Consider the following 24367-nt stretch of genomic DNA (forward strand, 5'->3'; position numbering starts at 1 on the left):
CTAATCCGAAAATCTTTTGGGCGATAAGAAGTTTCGACTTTTTTAAGTCGCCAGGCTCTGAAGATGTATCACCGGTTAAATTACAAGCTGTGTCTGATAGACTGGTTCCCTGGCTTTGGCAGATATACTCTCCTTGTATCAGAATGTCATATATTCCTGTGGGATGGAGCGACACGAAGGTCATTTTCATTCCGAAAGCAGGAAAACCCTACCACACGAAGGCGAAAGATTTTCGTCCTATTAGTCTATCATTCTTTATGCTGAAGACTCTTGAGAGGTTGATAGACACATACCTTAAGGCAATGATCCCTGGAGATCGTCTGTCGCGGCAGCAGCATGCATATAGTAAAGGCTAATCCACTGAAACAGCCCTTCACGACCTAGTCGGCTACATAGAGGGTTCACTCTCTGTCAAGGAGTATACAATGGTAGCTTTTCTTGACATTGGAAATGCTTTCAATAATATAAAACCGACGTCAATCATGACGGAGTTGGAGTTTCTAGGCATCAACTCTACCGTAAGAAAGCTTATTAATAACTTACTTACAAAAAGATGCATTACGGCAGGCTTGGGATCTGTAGATCTAAAGAGATGGGTCAGCAGAGGAACACCTCAAGGATGTTTACTATCTCCTCTTCTTTGGTATATAGCCATTAACAATATATTATTGTTTATGGAAGAAAAAGGTGTAAAAGCGTATGCTGATGACATGGCAATTGCGGTTAGGGGATAGTTTCCCAGCACTCTAAGAAATATACTTCAGGAAGCGCTACTTGCAACAGTAAAGTGGGCTACCGGAAGTGGTCTGGGTATAAATCCGTGCAAGACAGAAGCAGTTCTTTTCAGCAGGAGATACAGGTTTCCTACAGTGGAACCCGTCTCCTTGGGAGGAGAGAATGTTCCATTTACAGAAAGCGCAAAATACCTGGGTGTTTTGCTGGACAGGAAATTGAACTTCAAATCCAACGCTTTGGAAAAGGCAAGAAAGGAAACTCTTGCCCTTTACACCTGCAGGAGAGCCATTGGCAAGAGTTGCGAGCTTAGACCACGTGTCATACATTAGGTATATACTGCAGTTGTCACACCTATAGTGCTATATGGTGTTGTGGTCTGGTGGAAGGCGCTTCTAAAGTACACCTGCTGCTCAATACTCAACCGGATCCAAAGGATGGCTTGTTTGTGCGTCACAGCCCCACTGAAGACAAAACCTTCTGATGCATTGAATTTAATACTACATCTTATGACTCTGGACATTGTGGCTGGACAAATTGCAGTTACCACTACCGTGAGGTTAAGGGAGGTGTCTCATTGATCATGTGGCGGCTACGGACACTGTGTTATCATTCATAAAATTTCTGATGTTCCAGGCAGTGTGGATTACACCCTTTTTGAGCCGCTTTTTGATAAAAGTACTGTACCACCTTTCCTTATAGAACCGATTGGAACTACGATATCCCTGGCAACAGATGTTACATAGAATTCTATACGGATGGTTCAAAACTGAACGACCAGGTGGGCTTTGAGGGGTATACTCTAATGATCTAGAACTGGTCATATCGAAAAGGTTACCCGACCACTGCTGTGTGTATAAAGCGGAGATCCTGTCATTGCGACGATTGGCATAAATATCATCTCAGACAGCCATTAAACAGAAAAACCGCTCTGAACACAAAAACCGCCACAGAGATATCCCATGGAATTGTAAAGCGGACGAGCTTGCGAGACTAGAAAATACCCTACACATTTCAGTGATACTGGAATCTGTGGATAATGCCTCGAGCGATATGTAAGCTAAGTTTTCAGGACCAGGCCCTAATGACAACGAATAATAGATGGTCACAAAGAGTGGGCTGTGAGCATTCCAAAACTATGTGGCCTAATCTATACTTGAAGAGGTCTGCCGCTTTGTTGTCATTAGCAGCTGACCCCTTTCGTTAATATCATAATTTCCCTATATATGGTCGTTGTTGTTGCCACTTTGCATGTGGAGGTAGCAATACTTGTCAAACTCCTAAAGATGAGTAATTACATTCCAGTCCATAAGACCGATCGGTGCAGGAACGTGGTGGCTATTGGTTATTAAAAGGCTTAAAAAAACTCGCATTGTCATATCGAGCATCATTTTCATTCAGTATTTACGCAAGAGCCCGTGCCTCCCGGGTTCTCACTGAGACTCTCCACTCGATACCGCGGATTGGCCGCAACTGCACTTGCAGCTACTCCGTATAGGAAGCATGACACTATCTGCAACTTGTGGACGCGCCCGATAGCTCTCAGCTGAGCTTCTCTTGATAACTACATATGAGAAACACATGGATCGGAGCTCAAAGTTCCAATCAACATATCTTCAACGAGCAATTTAAGGCTAGAAGTCTGGCTACTACCGATTCTTCAGTGCTTAACGTCGGAAGAAGAAAAATATTTAGAATTCTCTTTGCCAGAAAGCAGGCTCTGGGTCTCCCATTTCCCGTACCCTTGAGTAGTTTAAATCCAGGAATATTTAGTCCGTAAACCAGTCCTCCACTCACCCATGGTTCCTGTAGAAGAACCATCCAGATCGCTTTAAAAAGCCTAATAACTTGCGAATGTTCACATCCGCTATGTCAAACAGGTTCCCAAAGAAATGAGAATGAGTGGAGCTCCTTCTTACTACTAGCGCGGAACACACACTTTATTTCTCTTCGATGTCCTCACAGCTTCTGCAAAAGTCGTTGCTGGCAACCTCTGTCCTTGACCTGTCATGACGGACACAATGACTGAAACGTCTGTTCTAGCCAAAGACAGCAAAGCGGTAGACCTCTTCAAGTCTATATTAGGTCACATAATTTGAGAATGCTCACAGCCCCCTCTTTGTGACCATCTATCATTCATTATCCTTCAGGTTTGGCCCTGAAACCCTAGCCCTATCCCTGGAATGTATTGGGAAGTTCCTAGTCTCGTAAGCTTTACTTATTTGTATATATTTATTTATGGATTTATTGTCTACACAACAAGATAATAATCTTATAATTAGAGTGTAGAATTATTGTTATATAATACATCCAACTAAAGTAGGTTCTTAATAAATAAACTAGGTTACATAAATAAAAAGTGGAACAAAACAGTGTTTACAAATAAAAAGTGTTAAAAAAACAGCCGTATGTAATTGGGAATTTAAAAAAAAAGCACAAATCAAAAATAATTACAAAAACAAAATAAATTAAAAAAATTTCAAAGCAAAATTTAAAGAAATTATATATCAGTTAACTATGAGAAAAATTGAATAAGCCGTTTTTTAAATGTAATCGTGTTGCTGATGCATTGAATATCGTGTGGTAAATTATGCCAAAGAACTATGTTGCTAATATAAAATCGTCGTTCAGACATAAGACTCCGTCTTCTAAAAGGTATTAACTTTCTTCCTCTATCAGATTGGGCAAACCTCAGTCTCTCAAACAAATATCTGGGTTTCTTTTCCACAATAATCTTATGTAAAAATATTAATGATCTGGTATTTAGAAGATTGTTGAAACTAAGTCCAAATAGATAATCTAGATATTGTGCAACATGCTGACTCCTTTTTAAACCATACGCATAACGGACTATGCTGTTAAAAGCTACATTCAATTTTCGGAGGCTCGAAGAATCACATTTCGAAAAAAGTTCACAACCATATATCAAACCTGGAACTAGGAATATTTTCGTCAGAAGAATTCTGATATTTATGGGTGTAAAAGAGTGTGTGATCCATAAAGCACGAAGCTTTGCATAAGTCTCCCTGACTGCAATGTTAGCATGATCGGACCACGCCTAAATTCTTCGCACTAGATACAATATCAATTCTCTGACCATAAACGTATCCAGTTGTCGCATGTTGAAATTCTTGTTTTTGTGAACAACCAAACATTTAGACTTACTTGGATTTAACAACAAATCCAAGTAAGTCTAAATCAACGTTGGATTTGGAACGTTTGCATGCTTCCACGTAATAGGATAGACACTGGAGCTCAAAATTTAATTAAACAGGTACGTAAAGTACGGTAGGAGATATGGAAGTAACATTCGTACAAACTTCGGATCAACTCCGTCAAAGCCAATTGCATTTGACTTAACACGGGCAAAACTCTCATAAACTTCTTCATGGCTAACACATCTAAACTCAAAAGGACTACGGGCATAAAAAACGAAAGCCGGTCCATCATCATCATTGTAAAATTGAGTGTCCGTTTGTATATCGGGTATGCTTACGAAGGTCCTGTTAAGTTCATCTAGATCTCCATGGTATCGATTGTTTGACTTGCGTTTACCTACTCCTACTCAATTTTATCTTGAAGAATAATACTCCGCATTATTAAAACTGTTAACTTTCCTCCTGGCTTCACGGAATTCTTTTTTCAGCTCTGGAGACTTGAAACGCTTCCATCTACTGTAATCCAAGTCCCTATCCCCGATAAGCGCCTTGATTCTTGAATTGAACCATGTTTGTTTTGGCCGAAGCCCTTTTAATCCGTATTGGAACTGTTGCATCATAGAGATGTAAAATGTTATTCGTCATGAAAGCCGTCTGCTGATCGACAGTTAAATGTGTAAATATGTCATCCCAATTCACCTGGTAGACCATACCAACTAAATGTTTATAATTCAAATTACCGTAGTCACGATAAGATATGTCCTCCTCTTCCTCCCGCAAGGCAAAATCGTAGGCGAGATAAATCAGATCATACTTAGAGAAACATGGAACAGAAATCTGATCATACAATGATATCTTCAAAGAATTATTGACAAAGAACAAATCTAAGAGTGTATTGACGGTTGACGTGAAATGTGTGGGGTTTGTATTATTGGTAACGAATAGGCCAAGTGTCAACATAGCATCAGTCAGAGTTGAATCTATAAGTATGTTTTAGTTAAAGTCCCCAGTGATTATAACATCAGTATAACCCAGTGTTACAGACTCCAGTACAACCTGAAGCCCATGTACGTCAATCGTATTATTCGGACGGCAGATACAACCAACTAAAACGTTTTCACGATTTGAAAATAGTTCAACAAACTCATATTCTATCTGGTCCCCGAATTCAGATTTTAAACGAATTTTAGCTTTCAGGTTCCTTCTGACATAAATGGCAACACCCTCCGCGACTTCCCCTGTCAGATCTGAACACAGTATATCCATTTAAGTTGACGAGACTGTCAGCTATGGAAGGACTAAGCCATGTCTTTGAGAAGCATATAATATCTATGCCTGATCCTTAAAGCTCGTCCGCTTTACAATTCCGTGGGATATCTCTGTGGCCCGGCACCCAGAACAGGTAAATTTTGAACTGTTCAGCCATCTCGTTGATGGATCTCCAGAAATTTAATGGCTGCCTGGCTGTCTGAGATGACATTATATCTTAGCCATTCCACCACTTCCCTCCTTAATCTTCAAAGTACACCCCAAAGCCCACCTGGTCGATTAGTTTTGTATAAAAGTCCTTGTAACTTCTGAAACCAGGGACATCGTAGTTCAAATTGGTTCTATCAGGAGTAGTGGTACAGTACTTTTTATCAAAGAACGGCAAATCAAAGAGCACAAACAAGCCATCCTTTGGATCCGGATGAGTATTGAACAGTAGGTGGCCTTTGAAGCGCCGTCCACCAGACCACAACACCATATAGCATTATAGGTGTGACAACTGCAGTATATACCCTATACATGACACGCGGTCTTAACCACCAACTTTTGCCAATGGCTCTCTTGCAGGTGTAAAGGGCAAGAGTGGCCTTTCTTGCTTTTCTTGAAGTTCAATTTCCTGTCCAGCAGAACACCCAGGTATTTTGCGCTTTTTGTAAATGGAACATTCTCTACTCCCAAGTCGACAAGTTCAACTCTAGGCAACTTGTATCTCCTGCTGAAAAAAACTACTTCTGTCTTGCACGGATTTATACCTACATAACTTTCAATAGCTCACTTTGCTGTTACACGTAGGGCTTCCAGAAGTATATCTCTTAGAGGGTTGGGAAACTTTCCCCTTACGCGAAATACGCGACCTCTTCAATACTTTTTTTCTTCCAGAGACAATAATATATTGTTAATGGCTATATTTCAAAGTAAAGTAGACAGTACGCCTGCTTGAGGTGTTTCTATGCTGACCTATCTTTTTAGATCCATAGATCCCAAGCCTGCCGTAATGCATCGTTTAGTAAGTAAGTTATTAATAAACTTTCTTAGGGTAGAGTTGATGTCTAGAAACTCCAACTCCTTCATGACTGACGTCGGTGCATCCATGTATATTCCTTGACAGCGAGAGAACCCTCTATGTAGCCGACTATGTCGCAAAGGGCTGTTTTATTGGATTTTCCTTTAGTACATGCATGCTGCTGCCAGGCCCAGATGATGTATCAACCGGTGATACATCATCAGAGCCTGGCGACTTAAAGGAGTCGAAACTTCCTACCGCCCAAAGGATTTTTCTTTCTCTAATAGCCTTCGACGAATTCGTACCAGTGACAACCTCTTCTGGCGCCACGTTGTCCGTTGGAGAATTTCCCGGGAAATGTGTATCAAAGAGTAGTTCTAATGTTTTCGCACTAGACATTGTCCGCATATTCTCTGACTTCTGTATATACCCTACCGTAATAGGTCTCGAGGACAGAATCTTCATTAGCCTAGAGGCTTCAGATGTATAATTTACGGAACTGCGGAATTCTACCTAGAATTTATTCTGAGCCTTTCTCAGCTCGCCCTTAGTTATACATTTTCGTAACTAAGACTTATATATGTTCCAATCGTGTAGTGCTCTTGTGGCTTTTGCTCTGTTAAAGAGTTTTCTGCAGTCCTTCCTTAGACCAACAAGCTCTTGGGTCCACCAAGGCGGACGCTGTTCATTCAGGGCCTTCGTGATCCGCTTGACCACTATGTCGATATCCTCCGCAGTTTCCAATTTTTTCCACCTCTCTGGTGTAGAAGAGATAGACGTGCAGAATTTGTGCCGAAATTTATCCCAATCCATCTTTTTTCTGTTAAGACGAGGGACCACTACTGCAGTATTTGCTCCTATATATAATATTGTATAACGATGGTCAGAGAAGCTGTTGTCATCCAACACATCCCAGTCGCATATTCTTGCACTTATATCTTCCGATGCAAAAGTCCCTGGTAATAAAGGACGCCTTATTCCCTTTATTACAAATCGCCAGATTGCAACTTATAATATAATCGATAAGCAGCTCACCCCTTTCGTTGACATCCGAACGTCCCCATATCTGGTGGTGTGCGTTAGCATCACTTCTTACAATTATGCTAACGCACTGCGACTTAAGGTTTGAATGTGCCATCTCATAGTCGTGTGCTATATATAGGGGAACCAGCCAGTAATTAGACTTGTTTATTTCAAGGCTGGCTACTAGCAAATCTTCAGTGCTTAGCGTCTACCATTCCCCGTACCCTTGAGTAGTTTAAATCCCGTAATTCTTGGCCCACGAACCATTTCGCCACACACCCATGGTTCTTGGATAAGAACCACGACAAAGATTTTCCATTTTGAGTTTTTTTTCTAACATACAAGTTAAACGCGGCAGCGTATAGGGGTTCTAGATTTCAAACATAAAAACATCTCCGGAGACTTGGGGTGGAAATTTCAGTACGAAAATGCTTCGTTGCATATGGCAGTAGCAGTCAAATCTAAGATTTAACACCAAAAAGTTTATTTTAAATATTTGAGAAAGAGAATAGAAATTTTTGGCAAGTTATTTTCAAGTCGAAGAAACAGTCTACTTTAAAAAAATTATCTTTGAGGGAAAAAACCATCCATTAAATACGATTTTCTAAGGAAGATACAAGGTTTTATATCAAACAGGATAACGCAATGGATCCTTAAACAGAATAAAGGTATGACTAACGGATTATGTTGAAAAACTTCGTTCTCAATTAAGAATACTATTATAACAATATTTGACCTCAACCTTTATGTTCATACTAATTTAAATTGCAAATTGCAATTTGCAATTTTTGTCCATAAACATCCTACAAAGGAACAGGGCAAACTTCTCACATACCAATGAGTGCAGTCCGATTCAAGTTTAAGCTCAATGATAAGGGGTTTCCTTTTTATATCCGAGTCCAAACGGCGTGCCGCAGTGCGACACCTCTTTGGAAGTTTTACATGGCATAGTTCCTCACAAATGTTGTCAGTATTAGGAGGGGAAAACCACCGCTGAAAATTTTTTCTGATGATTCAAGTGAGTGGAAGTGTATTTACTGCCCATGTTATTATGAGACTCAAATGAAAGATATGTGGGTACAGTACGCACTTCATATCCATTTTCGGGCCGAATATATCAGATGGGCCGTCCCACACCCGAAACAATAATGGTAATATAAGGATCAAATTTAAGGTATTGGGAATTGAAGGGAGGAGCAGCGGAGAGGGCCCAGTCCAGCTAGTATTTCGTATTATCGAGATCCTTGACCAGGGCGTTAAATTATACTACTTCACTTAACTTTTTATACCCACCACCGAAGGATGAAGGTTTATTTATTTGTCATTCCGTTTGCAATGCATCGAAATATCCAATTTCTTCGTAAAAATCTTAGACGATCTAGCTATGGCCATGTCCGTCTGTCTGTTGAAATCACGCTACAGTCATTGAAAGTAGAAATATTGAGCTGAAACTTTGCAAAGATTCTTTTTTTGTCCATAGGCAGGTTAAGTTCGAAAATGGGCTATATCGGACTATAGCTTGATATAGCTCCCATATATACACTCATAAAAAAAGTTTGCTGAAAATAGCAATCACCGTCTGCTGAAAATTTTGCTGACATTGAAGCAGAAGTTCTGCTTTTACAGCAGTAGTACTGCAATTTCAGAGTAGCAGGCTTAATGCCGAAAAGTCTGTTGTTTGCTGAAAATGACTGCTACTTAGTTATGAAGGGATGTTAAAAGACAAACTAGAACACATACGTAAATGTGTGTCCCTGTGGATGTTTATAATCATCACAGAATGTATACTTTCCATAACCTTTTTTCTTTAAATTTAAATACAAAAGACCATGCCAGTCATGTGCACATTAGTAGAACAATAACAAAAAATGCGTGCCACATTTTGAAATATATATCAATGGATGGATCAAGTAGCTTCTTTAAAATTACTAAAGTAATCAAAACAAGTAATAGACAACCATAAAAAATAGCATACAAAACCTTTTTCAGTAGACCTGTGTACTCAAAACGGTAGATTTTTTTAGTTGAAATAGCAGAAAGAAATGCTAGCTAGAACAGCAGCGACAGCCCTATGTTTGCTGAAACACCACTAATATCTTCCTTGCCATTTCAGCAGACAAAAACTGCTGTTTTAGCGAACATATTTGCTGTTTTGAATAAAAAATTTGGTCGAGTGTATCGATCTGCCGATTTAAGGTCCAAGGCCATAAAACCAGATTTTTTGTCCGATTTTGCAGAAATTTGCGACAGTGAGTTGTGTTAGCCACTCGATATCCGTCAGTAATTTGGCCCAGATTTGGATATAGCTGCCATATGGACCGATCTCTCGATTTAAAGTCTTGGCTCCATAAAAGACGTATTTATTATCCGATTATACCGATATTATACCCATAGTGGTCATCCAAAATTCGATCCGGTCGAATTTGATGCAATTCTACTTGTTTTGTTTATTTATGGCACCAAAAATTTAATTGTTAGGATAGGTTTAAGTCAGTGTCTGCCATCAGACACTCTTGGACGTTTTCCTCCATTGGCTACCTCTTCTACACCGTTTTGTTCCAGAGACAAGATTATATTGTAAATGGCCATATTCCAATGTAGAGGGGACAGTACCCCTCGTTTAGGTGTTACTCTGCTGAGCCATCTTTTAAGATCTTCAGATCCGAAGCCTGCCGTAATGTATCTTTTAGTAAGTTATTAATAAACTTTCTTACGGAAGAGTTGATGCCTAGTAACTCCAACTCCTTCATGATTGACGTCGGTTTTACATTATTGAAAGCACCTTTAATGTCAAGAAATGCTACCATTGCAATTCCTAGACAGTAAAAGAACCCTCTATGTAGGCGTCTAAGTCGTGAAGAGCTGTTTCAGTAGACAGGCGATCTCCAGGGATCTTTGCCGTAAGATTTGTTTCCATTGACTTCTCTAGAATCTTCAGCATAATAGGACGAAACTCTTTTCCTTTCGTTTGGTAAGGTTCTCTTGCTTTTGGAATGAAACTGACCTTTGTGTCAATTTATCCTACAGGCATATACGACATTCTGATACAAACATAATATATCATCTTAAGTCAAGGAGCCAGTCTATCGCATACAGCTTTCAATTCAACCGGTGATACATCATCAGGGCTAGGTGACTTAAAAGAGTCGAAACATTTTATCGCCCACAAGATTTTCGACTTAAAAACAATTTCCTCAATAACCTCCGACAATTGCATATCAGTGACAAACTTTTCTGGCGCCCTGTTGTCCGTTAGAGATTACCCAGGAAATGTGAATAATGTCTAGTGTTTCCTCACCAAACATTATCCATGCACTATCTGACTTCTGTATATAAAGGGTGATTTTTTTGAGGTTAGGATTTTCATGCATTAGTATTTGACAGATCACGTGGGATTTCAGACATGGTGTCAAAGAGAAAGATGCTCAGTATGCTTTGACATTTCATCATGAATAGACTTACTAACGAGCAACGCTTGCAAATCATTGAATTTTATTACCAAAATCAGTGTTCGGTTCGAAATGTGTTCAAATTTTGACAAATTTTGTTCAGCGATGAGGCTCATTTCTGGTTGAATGGCTACGTAAATAAGCAAAATTGCCGCATTTGGAGTGAAGAGCAACCAGAAGCCGTTCAAGAACTGCCCATGCATCCCGAAAAATGCACTGTTTGGTGTGGTTTGTACGCTGGTGGAATCATTGGACCGTATTTTTTCAAAGATGCTGTTGGACGCAACGTTACGGTGAATGAACACATTTCGAACCGAACACTGATTTTGGTAATAAAATTCAATGATTTGCAAGCGTATTTTTTCTGAGCCTTCCCCAGCTCGCCCTTGTATATTCTTAGCTCAGCTTTATAGGCATCCCAATCGTGGGCTTTCGTGGGCCTGTTGAAGAGTTTTCGAAAGCCATTCTTTAGACCAACCAGTTCAGGGCTCAATCAAGGCGATTGCCCACGAGGCCTCGGGATCCGCTTGGTCATTATGTCTATGTCACCTGCAGTTTCCACTTCCTTCTCTGGTCTAGACTTCCTGCCTGTCGTATGCAATAGAGATCGGTTTATTTCCTTTATTAGAAATCTACAGGTTGCACCTTATAACATATAAGGATAGGTTAGGTTAGGTTGAAAAGAGGGTGCAGATATTAATCCGCCCCATGCCACTATGGACATACACCTAAGCCAGTAATCGGCTTGTTTGTGCGCTCCAAAAACCATAAGGTAACCTCTAAAAAAAATTTTAAGTTAGGAATACCGTGCTACTTACAAAATACTTAATTGTTTTCAATACCACTCCCCTAAGTTGGTTCATGTGTGATATTGTGTCTCCACCTAAGCACTTGTATCTGTAGGACGCGAAAGCCGGGCAATGACAGAGGAAATGCTCCAACATCTCATCATCTTCCCCGCATGCCTTACTCATGCTATCACTTGCCGCACCGATTTTATGTGTCCCGTTATGATAACAATAGCTATACTGACATCCTTCTTGCTTCATTTCAGTAATAGCCTAGTCTTTTCACGATTTGGATCCCCCATAGGATTTTCGCCGTCATACCGACCGTTTCGCTGTTCCACAATGTTGCATGCGCATTCGCCGCCCACTCCCTTAGCTCGGTCTACGTCGACCCGAAAGGCTTCGGGTTAACGAAGTTTATTGACGGCGGTCCTCTAGCTATCACCGCCAAATTGTCTGCCCTTTCATTCCCCCTTACTCTGTTATGGCCTGGCATCCAAACGATCCGGATTGTGCCATCCTTAGAGAAAGCGTTAATCTCCTTCTTACACTTCAGGACTGTTCGTGATCTTACCGTCGTGATTTTTATTGTCCTTATGGCAATTTTAATGTCCGTAAAGATGTTCACACTCGACGTCCTCGCGTTAGCACCACACCACAACACGCATTCCGTGATCTCCCTAATCTCCGCCTGCAGGACCGTGTTATGGTCAGGCAGTCTAAAACAGATCTCAGTCCCTGGGTTCTCAATGTAAACCCCCAGGCTCACTCTGTCCTCTAGCTTTGATCCATCCGATGGCAATACTACGGTTCCGTCAATCCAAGACTGTGCCGATGGCAGCAGTGCCTCGCACACGACTTCAAGGTTCATCTCAGGTATCCGATCGGAAACCACTTCCCTTCTTTCCAGGTTTCCTATCGTCGCCTCCATTATACCGCGATGGTATGAGCTGCTCCCATCCTCAATTCATTCTCCCATCGCTTTAAATCTCATAGCCGCAGTGGCTGCCTCTCACTTAATTTGTATGTCAATGGGTCAGTTATCTAGAATAGTCTCTAGTGCCCTAGTGGGGGTGGTCCTCATCGCTCGGTCTATGCCAAGACAACATGTTCTCTGAACCTTTTGTATAGTCCTTATGTTGCACTTTTTCTCCATAGCAGTCCACAAACTACTGAGACATAAGTAAGTATTGGTCTAATCACGCTCCTGTAGAGCCAGTGGACTATCATAGGATTCAGGCCCCATTTCGAGCCTATGGCCCGTCTACATAGTGCCCAACATCTGTGAGCCTTCACAGTACGCTCCTGAATGTGACACTTCCAATTCAGTTTCCTGTCCAAGATCACACCGGAGGAGGTTTATCTGGATTACCTCAATCATTTGTCCTCCAGTAAGTGGACATCTTGGGAGTAGGTGATGATCTCATCGTCTGCTCCCTGTTCTTCAGACTGCATTGACTTTCCTGTGACTGCACTGCCTGATGTCATCGTTTTAGGCCCTTTGCCTAGTCTAGTTTTCCGACTCTTTATAAAGTCGGTAATGGTCCCATCGTCGGGTCCCTGTTCGTTAGGCTGTAATGAGTCACCTGCTACTGGACGGCCTAATGTCTCAATATTAGGATTTCTGCCTATCTTAGTCTTCCCAATCTAGAACAAGACAGCCTTGCTCCCGTAGTGCGCCATTCCATTAGTCTTAGCCCTACTTATCGCAGAGACCCGATCAATGCCAACCACAAGGAAAGTGCCTTCCTCCTTCTCCTCCCTGTGGAAGACCTCTCACTTATCTGCGACCAAACCATGGATTTGCTTGCTCAAATCCCCACAAAAATCTCAGCATTCTGTCGTAAATTTACTGCCTTGCCGTCCCTTGATGAAGACCGTAGCCTTTGTGAGCTGGGGGTTATTCATCTTTCTCACCAGGTCGAGCTTTGCGCCCTCCCAGGGAGCGTGGATACTTCTGACGAGCTGTTTGACGGTATCAATACATTCCGCCGACGCAAAACGCAGCGTAAAGATGTCCCCTCTAAACTCGCAGCTCATCATTTGTATGGATGGACCCTCTACAAAGTGCCACGCGTGTTCAAAAGTCCGATCGATAACCAGATCCTCATTTTCAGACCGATGATCTGGTGGAATCCCACCGGATGCACAGTCGATATTGATGACTGCATACGTTAGCTCATCTCTGTTGTGCTTCCTTGCCACTCTGGCGTAAGAGGGCGGCTCCTTACCATTATCAGCGACCATCTTCCCCTTCCGTGATGGCTGTGGCCTCAGTTTGGAGGACTCAGAGGCCGTGTGCTCTTCCTTTGTTTCTGTTCCTACTTTGTCTACCTCCGCAGGACACTATCTGGAGTCTCCATTGCGGGATGGCTGACTTTGCTTTCCCAAAGTAGTTGAAAGCGGAGAGCTCTTTTTCTGCATCAGCATTTTTGAAGTGTTATGCTCTTCGGGAGATCTGATTCTTATACTCCTCTGCCTTCTTCGAAGGCTCTCTTTTTCTGTCTGCTTGTGATCTAAGCAAAGCCATCGCTCACTTTTGCCGTCATCCCGATGACCTCATCTCTCGATTTGGCTGCGATGACTGTTTCATTGACGCCATCGCTATCTGAATCCGAGTCAGAAACACCACTTTTACTTAAATGCTGGGAACGAACTTTGCATCCCTCTGGTTTATCCGTCTCTTCCTCATTAATTAGTCTGACGACTGGTTGTGCGCTTGAAGCATTACTCTCGACTACAGGTGCCAAGGCACCCACACCTATAGAAGGGGAGGACAACACGCTACGGTCTGACGCCACCACCGCAGATGTTGGGTCTTTGGAGTCTATTTCTTGCCTACTCCAAAAGGCTTTAAAATTTTTTCGTAATAGGTAGTACCTATTCCGAGATACGGATATATATTTATTTTTTCTTTGAGGAGCGAAATAAAAACACATCCGCTTCACTCAACGGCTACGATGATAAGCAGCTGAGACCTTTCGTTGATATCCGAACTTTACCATATCTGGTGACGTGCACCAATGAGGCACTTTTTCCCTGCAGAAGCGGCTTTAACCAGCAACTTTAGCTGTATCTCTAAATCGAAAGCTGCATCTCTAAATCGTGTGTCATATATAGTGAAGCCAACCAGTAATGAGACTGTGTAATTTCAAAGCTAGCTACTATCGAATCTTCAGTTCTAACCCGAAAAAGAAAAACACTTTGACTACTCTTTGCAAGAATGCAGGCTCTATGACTCCCAGTTCCCGTACCCTTGAGTAGTTTAAACCTAGGAATATTAAGTCATATTTGCCACCAGAAAGATTTTTAGTGCCGCCGATGCGGTCTATAATGATGAAGATTTATATGAAAAATTCGGACAATAGTCCGGATCCTCAATTGCCACCACTGTTGTGTTAGCATCGTCTTCTGAGTCTACCATGAGTTCATCCTCACAATATTCGTTCGATTTTGTCATAAGAGCTTCCTTACAGCGTTTCCTTCCTTCCTTCCTTCTTGACTGAATCCAATGCAGGGCCTGGCTAGATCTCGCCAATATTTTTTTGGACGCAACGTGGGATAAAACAACTTCCGACTTGTTAAGGTCTGTGAGACAGTAGGTCGGCATCAGCCTCATCCAATCTACCGATCTTTTAGTCGGTGGTTGAGAGATTGGGAGTGCAGTCCCTTAGTCTCCCAAGTGTGAATTCAGGGTCTGAGGGAATTCTTGGCATGCAAGCGTGTGTCATTGGTCGAGAAGGAATTTCTTCCTTTTTGACTAAATCCAGTGCAGGGCCTGGCTAGATCTCGCCAATATTTTTTAGGGCGCAACGATATATCTTAATTGAGAATTGATCCCCGAAAGATATTAACTTGGATCGTCCCCTATACCAGCCTCTACCGTGACAAACTAGAGGAGTCCCAGGCAATTTCGCAAAGACATCGGAGTATAAAGATGACAACCCGTTGACCAACTCCAATTGTTCCAAGGTATGCAGCCCTGTTCTTCTCCCTTGTTGACAACCACCATCATCAAGCTGTCCTTAGCGACACTAGCAATACAGCTTTCAATTCAACCGGTGATACATCATCAGGGCTAGGTGACTTAAAAGAGTCGAAACATTTTATCGCCCACAAGATTTTCGACTTAAAAACAATTTCCTCAATAACCTCCGACAATTGCATATCAGTGACAAACTTTTCTGGCGCCCTGTTGTCCGTTAGAGATTACCCAGGAAATGTGAATAATGTCTAGTGTTTCCTCACCAAACATTATCCATGCACTATCTGACTTCTGTATATAAAGGGTGATTTTTTTGAGGTTAGGATTTTCATGCATTAGTATTTGACAGATCACGTGGGATTTCAGACATGGTGTCAAAGAGAAAGATGCTCAGTATGCTTTGACATTTCATCATGAATAGACTTACTAACGAGCAACGCTTGCAAATCATTGAATTTTATTACCAAAATCAGTGTTCGGTTCGAAATGTGTTCAAATTTTGACAAATTTTGTTCAGCGATGAGGCTCATTTCTGGTTGAATGGCTACGTAAATAAGCAAAATTGCCGCATTTGGAGTGAAGAGCAACCAGAAGCCGTTCAAGAACTGCCCATGCATCCCGAAAAATGCACTGTTTGGTGTGGTTTGTACGCTGGTGGAATCATTGGACCGTATTTTTTCAAAGATGCTGTTGGACGCAACGTTACGGTGAATGAACACATTTCGAACCGAACACTGATTTTGGTAATAAAATTCAATGATTTGCAAGCGTATTTTTTCTGAGCCTTCCCCAGCTCGCCCTTGTATATTCTTAGCTCAGCTTTATAGGCATCCCAATCGTGGGCTTTCGTGGGCCTGTTGAAGAGTTTTCGAAAGCCATTCTTTAGACCAACCAGTTCAGGGCTCAATCAAGGCGATTGCCCACGAGGCCTCGGGATCCGCTTGGTCATTATGTCTATGTCACCTGCAGTTTCCACTTCCTTCTCTGGTCTAGACTTCCTGCCTGTCGTATGCAATAGAGATCGGTTTATTTCCTTTATTAGAAATCTACAGGTTGCACCTTATAACATATAAGGATAGGTTAGGTTAGGTTGAAAAGAGGGTGCAGATATTAATCCGCCCCATGCCACTATGGACATACACCTAAGCCAGTAATCGGCTTGTTTGTGCGCTCCAAAAACCATAAGGTAACCTCTAAATTTTAAGTTAGGAATACCGTGCTACTTACAAAATACTTAATTGTTTTCAATACCACTCCCCTAAGTTGGTTCATGTGTGATATTGTGTCTCCACCTAAGCACTTGTATCTGTAGGACGCGAAAGCCGGGCAATGACAGAGGAAATGCTCCAACATCTCATCATCTTCCCCGCATGCCTTACTCATGCTATCACTTGCCGCACCGATTTTATGTGTCCCGTTATGATAACAATAGCTATACTGACATCCTTCTTGCTTCATTTCAGTAATAGCCTAGTCTTTTCACGATTTGGATCCCCCATAGGATTTTCGCCGTCATACCGACCGTTTCGCTGTTCCACAATGTTGCATGCGCATTCGCCGCCCACTCCCTTAGCTCGGTCTACGTCGACCCGAAAGGCTTCGGGTTAACGAAGTTTATTGACGGCGGTCCTCTAGCTATCACCGCCAAATTGTCTGCCCTTTCATTCCCCCTTACTCTGTTATGGCCTGGCATCCAAACGATCCGGATTGTGCCATCCTTAGAGAAAGCGTTAATCTCCTTCTTACACTTCAGGACTGTTCGTGATCTTACCGTCGTGATTTTTATTGTCCTTATGGCAATTTTAATGTCCGTAAAGATGTTCACACTCGACGTCCTCGCGTTAGCACCACACCACAACACGCATTCCGTGATCTCCCTAATCTCCGCCTGCAGGACCGTGTTATGGTCAGGCAGTCTAAAACAGATCTCAGTCCCTGGGTTCTCAATGTAAACCCCCAGGCTCACTCTGTCCTCTAGCTTTGATCCATCCGATGGCAATACTACGGTTCCGTCAATCCAAGACTGTGCCGATGGCAGCAGTGCCTCGCACACGACTTCAAGGTTCATCTCAGGTATCCGATCGGAAACCACTTCCCTTCTTTCCAGGTTTCCTATCGTCGCCTCCATTATACCGCGATGGTATGAGCTGCTCCCATCCTCAATTCATTCTCCCATCGCTTTAAATCTCATAGCCGCAGTGGCTGCCTCTCACTTAATTTGTATGTCAATGGGTCAGTTATCTAGAATAGTCTCTAGTGCCCTAGTGGGGGTGGTCCTCATCGCTCGGTCTATGCCAAGACAACATGTTCTCTGAACCTTTTGTATAGTCCTTATGTTGCACTTTTTCTCCATAGCAGTCCACAAACTACTGAGACATAAGTAAGTATTGGTCTAATCACGCTCCTGTAGAGCCAGTGGACTATCATAGGATTCAGGCCCCATTTCGAGCCTATGGCCCGTCTACATAGTGCCCAACATCTGTGAGCCTTCACAGTACGCTCCTGAATGTGACACTTCCAATTCAGTTTCCTGTCCAAGATCACACCGGAGGAGGTTTATCTGGATTACCTCAATCATTTGTCCTCCAGTAAGTGGACATCTTGGGAGTAGGTGATGATCTCATCGTCTGCTCCCTGTTCTTCAGACTGCATTGACTTTCCTGTGACTGCACTGCCTGATGTCATCGTTTTAGGCCCTTTGCCTAGTCTAGTTTTCCGACTCTTTATAAAGTCGGTAATGGTCCCATCGTCGGGTCCCTGTTCGTTAGGCTGTAATGAGTCACCTGCTACTGGACGGCCTAATGTCTCAATATTAGGATTTCTGCCTATCTTAGTCTTCCCAATCTTGAACAAGACAGCCTTGCTCCCGTAGTGCGCCATTCCATTAGTCTTAGCCCTACTTATCGCAGAGACCCGATCAATGCCAACCACAAGGAAAGTGCCTTCCTCCTTCTCCTCCCTGTGGAAGACCTCTCACTTATCTGCGACCAAACCATGGATTTGCTTGCTCAAATCCCCACAAAAATCTCAGCATTCTGTCGTAAATTTACTGCCTTGCCGTCCCTTGATGAAGACCGTAGCCTTTGTGAGCTGGGGGTTATTCATCTTTCTCACCAGGTCGAGCTTTGCGCCCTCCCAGGGAGCGTGGATACTTCTGACGAGCTGTTTGACGGTATCAATACATTCCGCCGACGCAAAACGCAGCGTAAAGATGTCCCCTCTAAACTCGCAGCTCATCATTTGTATGGATGGACCCTCTACAAAGTGCCACGCGTGTTCAAAAGTCCGATCGATAACCAGATCCTCATTTTCAGACCGATGATCTGGTGGAATCCCACCGGATGCACAGTCGATATTGATGACTGCATACGTTAGCTCATCTCTGTTGTGCTTCCTTGCCACTCTGGCGTAAGAGGGCGGCTCCTTACCATTATCAGCGACCATCTTCCCCTTCCGTGATGGCTGTGGCCTCAGTTTGGAGGACTCAGAGGCCGTGTGCTCTTCCTTTGTTTCTGTTCCTACTTTGTCTACCTCCGCAGGACACTATCTGGAGTCTCCATTGCGGGATGGCTGACTTTGCTTTCCCAAAGTAGTTGAAAGCGGAGAGCTCTTTTTCTGCATCAGCATTTTTGAAGTGTTATGCTCTTCGGGAGATCTGATTCTTATACTCCTCTGCCTTCTTCGAAGGCTCTCTTTTTCTGTCTGCTTGTGATCTAAGCAAAGCCATCGCTCACTTTTGCCGTCATCCCGATGACCTCATCTCTCGATTTGGCTGCGATGACTGTTTCATTGACGCCATCGCTATCTGAATCCGAGTCAGAAACACCACTTTTACTTAAATGCTGGGAACGAACTTTGCATCCCTCTGGTTTATCCGTCTCTTCCTCATTAATTAGTCTGACGACTGGTTGTGCGCTTGAAGCATTACTCTCGACTACAGGTGCCAAGGCACCCACACCTATAGAAGGGGAGGACAACACGCTACGGTCTGACGCCACCACCGCAGATGTTGGGTCTTTGGAGTCTATTTCTTGCCTACTCCAAAAGGCTTTAAAATTTTTTCGTAATAGGTAGTACCTATTCCGAGATACGGATATATATTTATTTTTTCTTTGAGGAGCGAAATAAAAACACATCCGCTTCACTCAACGGCTACGATGATAAGCAGCTGAGACCTTTCGTTGATATCCGAACTTTACCATATCTGGTGACGTGCACCAATGAGGCACTTTTTCCCTGCAGAAGCGGCTTTAACCAGCAACTTTAGCTGTATCTCTAAATCGAAAGCTGCATCTCTAAATCGTGTGTCATATATAGTGAAGCCAACCAGTAATGAGACTGTGTAATTTCAAAGCTAGCTACTATCGAATCTTCAGTTCTAACCCGAAAAAGAAAAACACTTTGACTACTCTTTGCAAGAATGCAGGCTCTATGACTCCCAGTTCCCGTACCCTTGAGTAGTTTAAACCTAGGAATATTAAGTCATATTTGCCACCAGAAAGATTTTTAGTGCCGCCGATGCGGTCTATAATGATGAAGATTTATATGAAAAATTCGGACAATAGTCCGGATCCTCAATTGCCACCACTGTTGTGTTAGCATCGTCTTCTGAGTCTACCATGAGTTCATCCTCACAATATTCGTTCGATTTTGTCATAAGAGCTTCCTTACAGCGTTTCCTTCCTTCCTTCCTTCTTGACTGAATCCAATGCAGGGCCTGGCTAGATCTCGCCAATATTTTTTTGGACGCAACGTGGGATAAAACAACTTCCGACTTGTTAAGGTCTGTGAGACAGTAGGTCGGCATCAGCCTCATCCAATCTACCGATCTTTTAGTCGGTGGTTGAGAGATTGGGAGTGCAGTCCCTTAGTCTCCCAAGTGTGAATTCAGGGTCTGAGGGAATTCTTGGCATGCAAGCGTGTGTCATTGGTCGAGAAGGAATTTCTTCCTTTTTGACTAAATCCAGTGCAGGGCCTGGCTAGATCTCGCCAATATTTTTTAGGGCGCAACGATATATCTTAATTGAGAATTGATCCCCGAAAGATATTAACTTGGATCGTCCCCTATACCAGCCTCTACCGTGACAAACTAGAGGAGTCCCAGGCAATTTCGCAAAGACATCGGAGTATAAAGATGACAACCCGTTGACCAACTCCAATTGTTCCAAGGTATGCAGCCCTGTTCTTCTCCCTTGTTGACAACCACCATCATCAAGCTGTCCTTAGCGACACTAGCAAAGGTTCTGGGACCAATATTAATATTGTGCGCCTTCGTTCTTTTAGTTTGGGATGCCCTTCAGGTGGCCGCAGCCTTTTGGCTAACTGGGGTAGCCTCTGCAGCGAATCTCAGAGCCCAATTAAGGGAACCTCTCTCCTTACCGGTGAGAGTTTTAGGACCATCCAAGCCTCTTAATAAGCCTGAAACGCATTGATCTCCTTTTATTATTCCTACCTACCTTAAAGATCTATTGGTTTGCCAACGAAGGGCAAATTAGCAAATAAGAGGCACGGGAAGATAAAAAAGGTTCGGCCTTTTCCTTAAAACTCAAACCGGGTGTCCTTGTCAAAAGCCCCTGTTCAACAGTTGTCTGCCGCTCCACCAGTCGAGGTCTCAGTAGTAGCCAATATGCTAGGTACAAAACGTATAAAAAGACGAAAACGTCAAATACTTGTATAGAACGTATAAAAAGTCAAAAACGTCATTAACCTTAATAACTATGTGTAAATGTTTAGTTTTTATATAACATTATGGTTACTTTTCGCTGTTGAAAGCAAAGTGAATATATAAACAATTTAGCAACTAAAAAAATATTAAAAGATTTTTTTTTTTAATTTTATATTTAAAGCTCATACATGCAATTGCCCATATTCACAAAACTTATTGCAGCTTTAAAATAGGTTTATTTGATACTTCTTCAAAGGAAATCTGTCAAAAAAAAGGTCTAAAGCTTCAATAAGTTTTGTGAATAAGGGGAAAAGTCTCATAACAATTGGAAATATTCGCAAATGTATAAAGTACGTATAAAAATATTTTTGTGAAAAATAAAAAAATTATTTATGAGTATTTATCAATTAAATTTATCAATTGCAATTATTTTTTTATTCTGTTTCAATTTAATTTTGGACAGCAGTTGACAATGACAAGTTTTATTAAATGCATGACATGTGAGGCAGTGTTAAGTGAAATGGAAAATGGGGTGTTTAGTATGTTATTAAATTTTAACACAATTCATGAAGATCTTTTAACAAATGACCACATTATTGCAATAATGATAAAAATCGGAACAACACAACAAGTATATGGGAGTTTTACCGAAACATAAACTGTTTTTTTTCACTTTCAATATGACTCGTTTCTAGAACCAAAAAGTCGCTTGGCAAATTTTAAGAATATCAGATCAAAAATTCGTTATTTTTTCTCTCAGAAACCTAGCATTTTAACTGGGTTTACGACGTATGTATTATACGTCGGAAATGTATGTCATATTCATCACAGTTTCTGGCAGACCATCTCTTGATAACAATAACGCACCTATCCTTGAGTGACTCAATTTTTTTCGGAAATAAGTTCTTATTACGAGTAACATAATATTTGTGCTTTTTAAAAATTCCTAATTGTTAGACAGCTTGTAACTTATCTGGGACACATTGGACGTGCACTCATAAAAAAAAGTTTGCTGGACGTGCACTCATAAAAAAAGGGTTGCCCAAAAAGTAATTGCGGATTTTTCATATAGTCGGCGTTGACAAATTTTTTCACATCTTGTGACTCTGTAATTGCATTCTTTCTTCTGTCAGTTATCAGCTGTTACTTTTAGCTTGCTTTAGAAAAAAAGTGTACAAAAAGTATATTTGATTAAAGTTCATTCTAAGTTTTATTAAAAATGCATTTACTTTCTTTAAAAAAATTCGCAATTACTTTTTGGGCAACCCAATAGCAAACATTTTCTGCTGAATTTTAGTAGTTATAGCGGTAGTTCTGCTATTACAGCAGTAGCTCTGCAATTTTAGAGCAGCAGGCACATTTCGAAATGTATACCAGTGGATGTAGCTTCTTTACAGCAATAGTTCAAAATTAAAATGATCTCTTCCAACAAAATGAAAAAAAATTTTAACTATGCATGAAGTAATCTAAATAAGTAACAGGCAAACATAAAAACATTAGCAAAATTTTTTATAAAATTTTTGTACTTAAAACTGCAGATTTTGTATGCTGTTTTAGCTGACCGAAATGCTTGCTTATACAGCAGCGGTACGTTGGCTGAAATAGCAAAAATGTCTACTTTCCCGTTTTCAGCAGACAAAAACTGCTGTTTAGAAATCATTTTTGCTGTTTTGAATAATAAAATTGGTTGGGTGTAATTGCACCCGCAATTGTTGTGTGCGAAGTCACACGTACTTACTTTAATTTTAAATCAATAAATTAACATGAACTAAGTATATATATATATATATATATATATATATATATATATATATATATATATATATATATATATATATATATATATATATATATCTATATATATATATATATTTATTTATTTATATATATTTATATATATACTTAGGTCAATGTTAATTTATTGATTCAAAATTAAAGCAAGTACGTGTGATTTCGCACACAACAATTGCGATAATTAAAAGCTAGAAAAAATCCTTTCGAAATCGTTAAAAGTACCACCTTATATAATACGTACCTTAGAAATGCTTGCGTGCGAAATCCGGGAACAAAATAGTTCCTGGTAAACTTTTAAATGTTTGCTATGATTTTATGGACATAGACAATTTGTACTACTACTCGGCTACTGTCAACAGCTTGGGGCATGAGAGATTTTAAGAAATATCGCGTAACAAACACAGAATTGTTGGTGAGTAACTATATTTTGTTGAAATTTACTCTGTGAATACTTGATATATGTATATGTGTACTCGCACATGGAAAAATGGCATATATACATAGACTGACTTTCTTCATGTAGGTTATTTTTATGTTGGGCATGGTTTTCGTCGAAGGTATTCGCACTTATCAGTCTTTAAGGCAAATGTAAAAGCAGCTGCACACTTAATTAGGTATACACACACTATCTCACTCACTTTGTTGTGCTTAACATTTTTTAAAATGTGCATAACAAATAATGCGTGTATATGCCACAGGCTTATGAACATCACACCTCTTTGAGATTCGCATATTGCACATATTATTAGTTATTTGTTGCATCGATCACTTTTTATGAGTGCTCTAGGGATATGTCAAGGCCGCAAACATTAATGCTGAATAATTGCAAAGAATTTTTTTAGATTTTAGCTCTATACGAAACTAAGATTTCAGTCATAGAAAAAGAAAGAATTTTTATTTACTATTGCGATTGTTGTTGTTTTTACATTCATGGGTATTTATATATGTATGCACATACATAATTCCGAAGCGGTTGGGCGTCCTTTTTCATGGTACACACAAAACGGGCTTATATTGTTGTTGGCTCTCTTAGTTTTGCAGAACATATTTATAATTGCTTCAGCAGAGCAGTTAAAGACATATTATTGTATAAAACGACCGCACCTAATCTGCGGATAAACCTCACACACACACACAGAGCGGCCTGTGCATGCGCAAGTGTGTGGGGTTCAATGAGAGCTGGCGATTTTATGCTTTCCGCACTGATATCCGATCCTAGCACCGGTCCCGTAGAAAGGTCGTAGTAATACTGACTGCCAATTGAGCATAAAGAAGTTGTTTTGTACCACTTTGTTCCAAAAGCACAGCCAACAAGCGCACAAGTCGACTCTTTTTACAGATCAACCCGAACAAAAAGTGTCTATGATTGGCTGAGAGTGAGAGCACAAGTCATACGGAAATCATGGCAGACAATGTCGATGAGAGGCATGTGAGTATACTTATGGCATGTAACACAATAACAGGTTTTACGGTTTGAGCCATGGTATCGGGAAGAGGTTTG

At 41.2% G+C, this 24367-nt stretch overlaps 1 protein-coding gene across 11 annotated transcripts in view; it reads right to left on the bottom strand.

Moving 5' to 3' along the window:
- LOC106086255 (cadherin-86C) overlaps window positions 1-24091 on the bottom strand; it is a 295580-nt gene extending 271489 nt beyond the window's left edge. For 5 of the 11 annotated variants that reach the window (XM_059363853.1, XM_059363852.1, XM_059363851.1 and 2 more), the window contains exon 1: window positions 23769-24091. In XM_059363853.1, the coding sequence (XP_059219836.1) occupies window positions 23769-23826 (58 nt within the window). In that variant the 5' untranslated portion in view covers window positions 23827-24091. Of the gene's footprint in view, window positions 1-23107 lie in introns of all 11 variants that reach the window. The other 6 variants (XM_059363855.1, XM_059363856.1, XM_059363857.1 and 3 more) reach the window with 6 other exon arrangements.
- Between the last annotated feature and the right edge of the window lie 276 nt (window positions 24092-24367).

Source organism: Stomoxys calcitrans, chromosome 2, assembly GCF_963082655.1.
Source record: "Stomoxys calcitrans chromosome 2, idStoCalc2.1, whole genome shotgun sequence".
Taxonomy (NCBI): Eukaryota; Metazoa; Arthropoda; class Insecta; order Diptera; family Muscidae; genus Stomoxys; species Stomoxys calcitrans.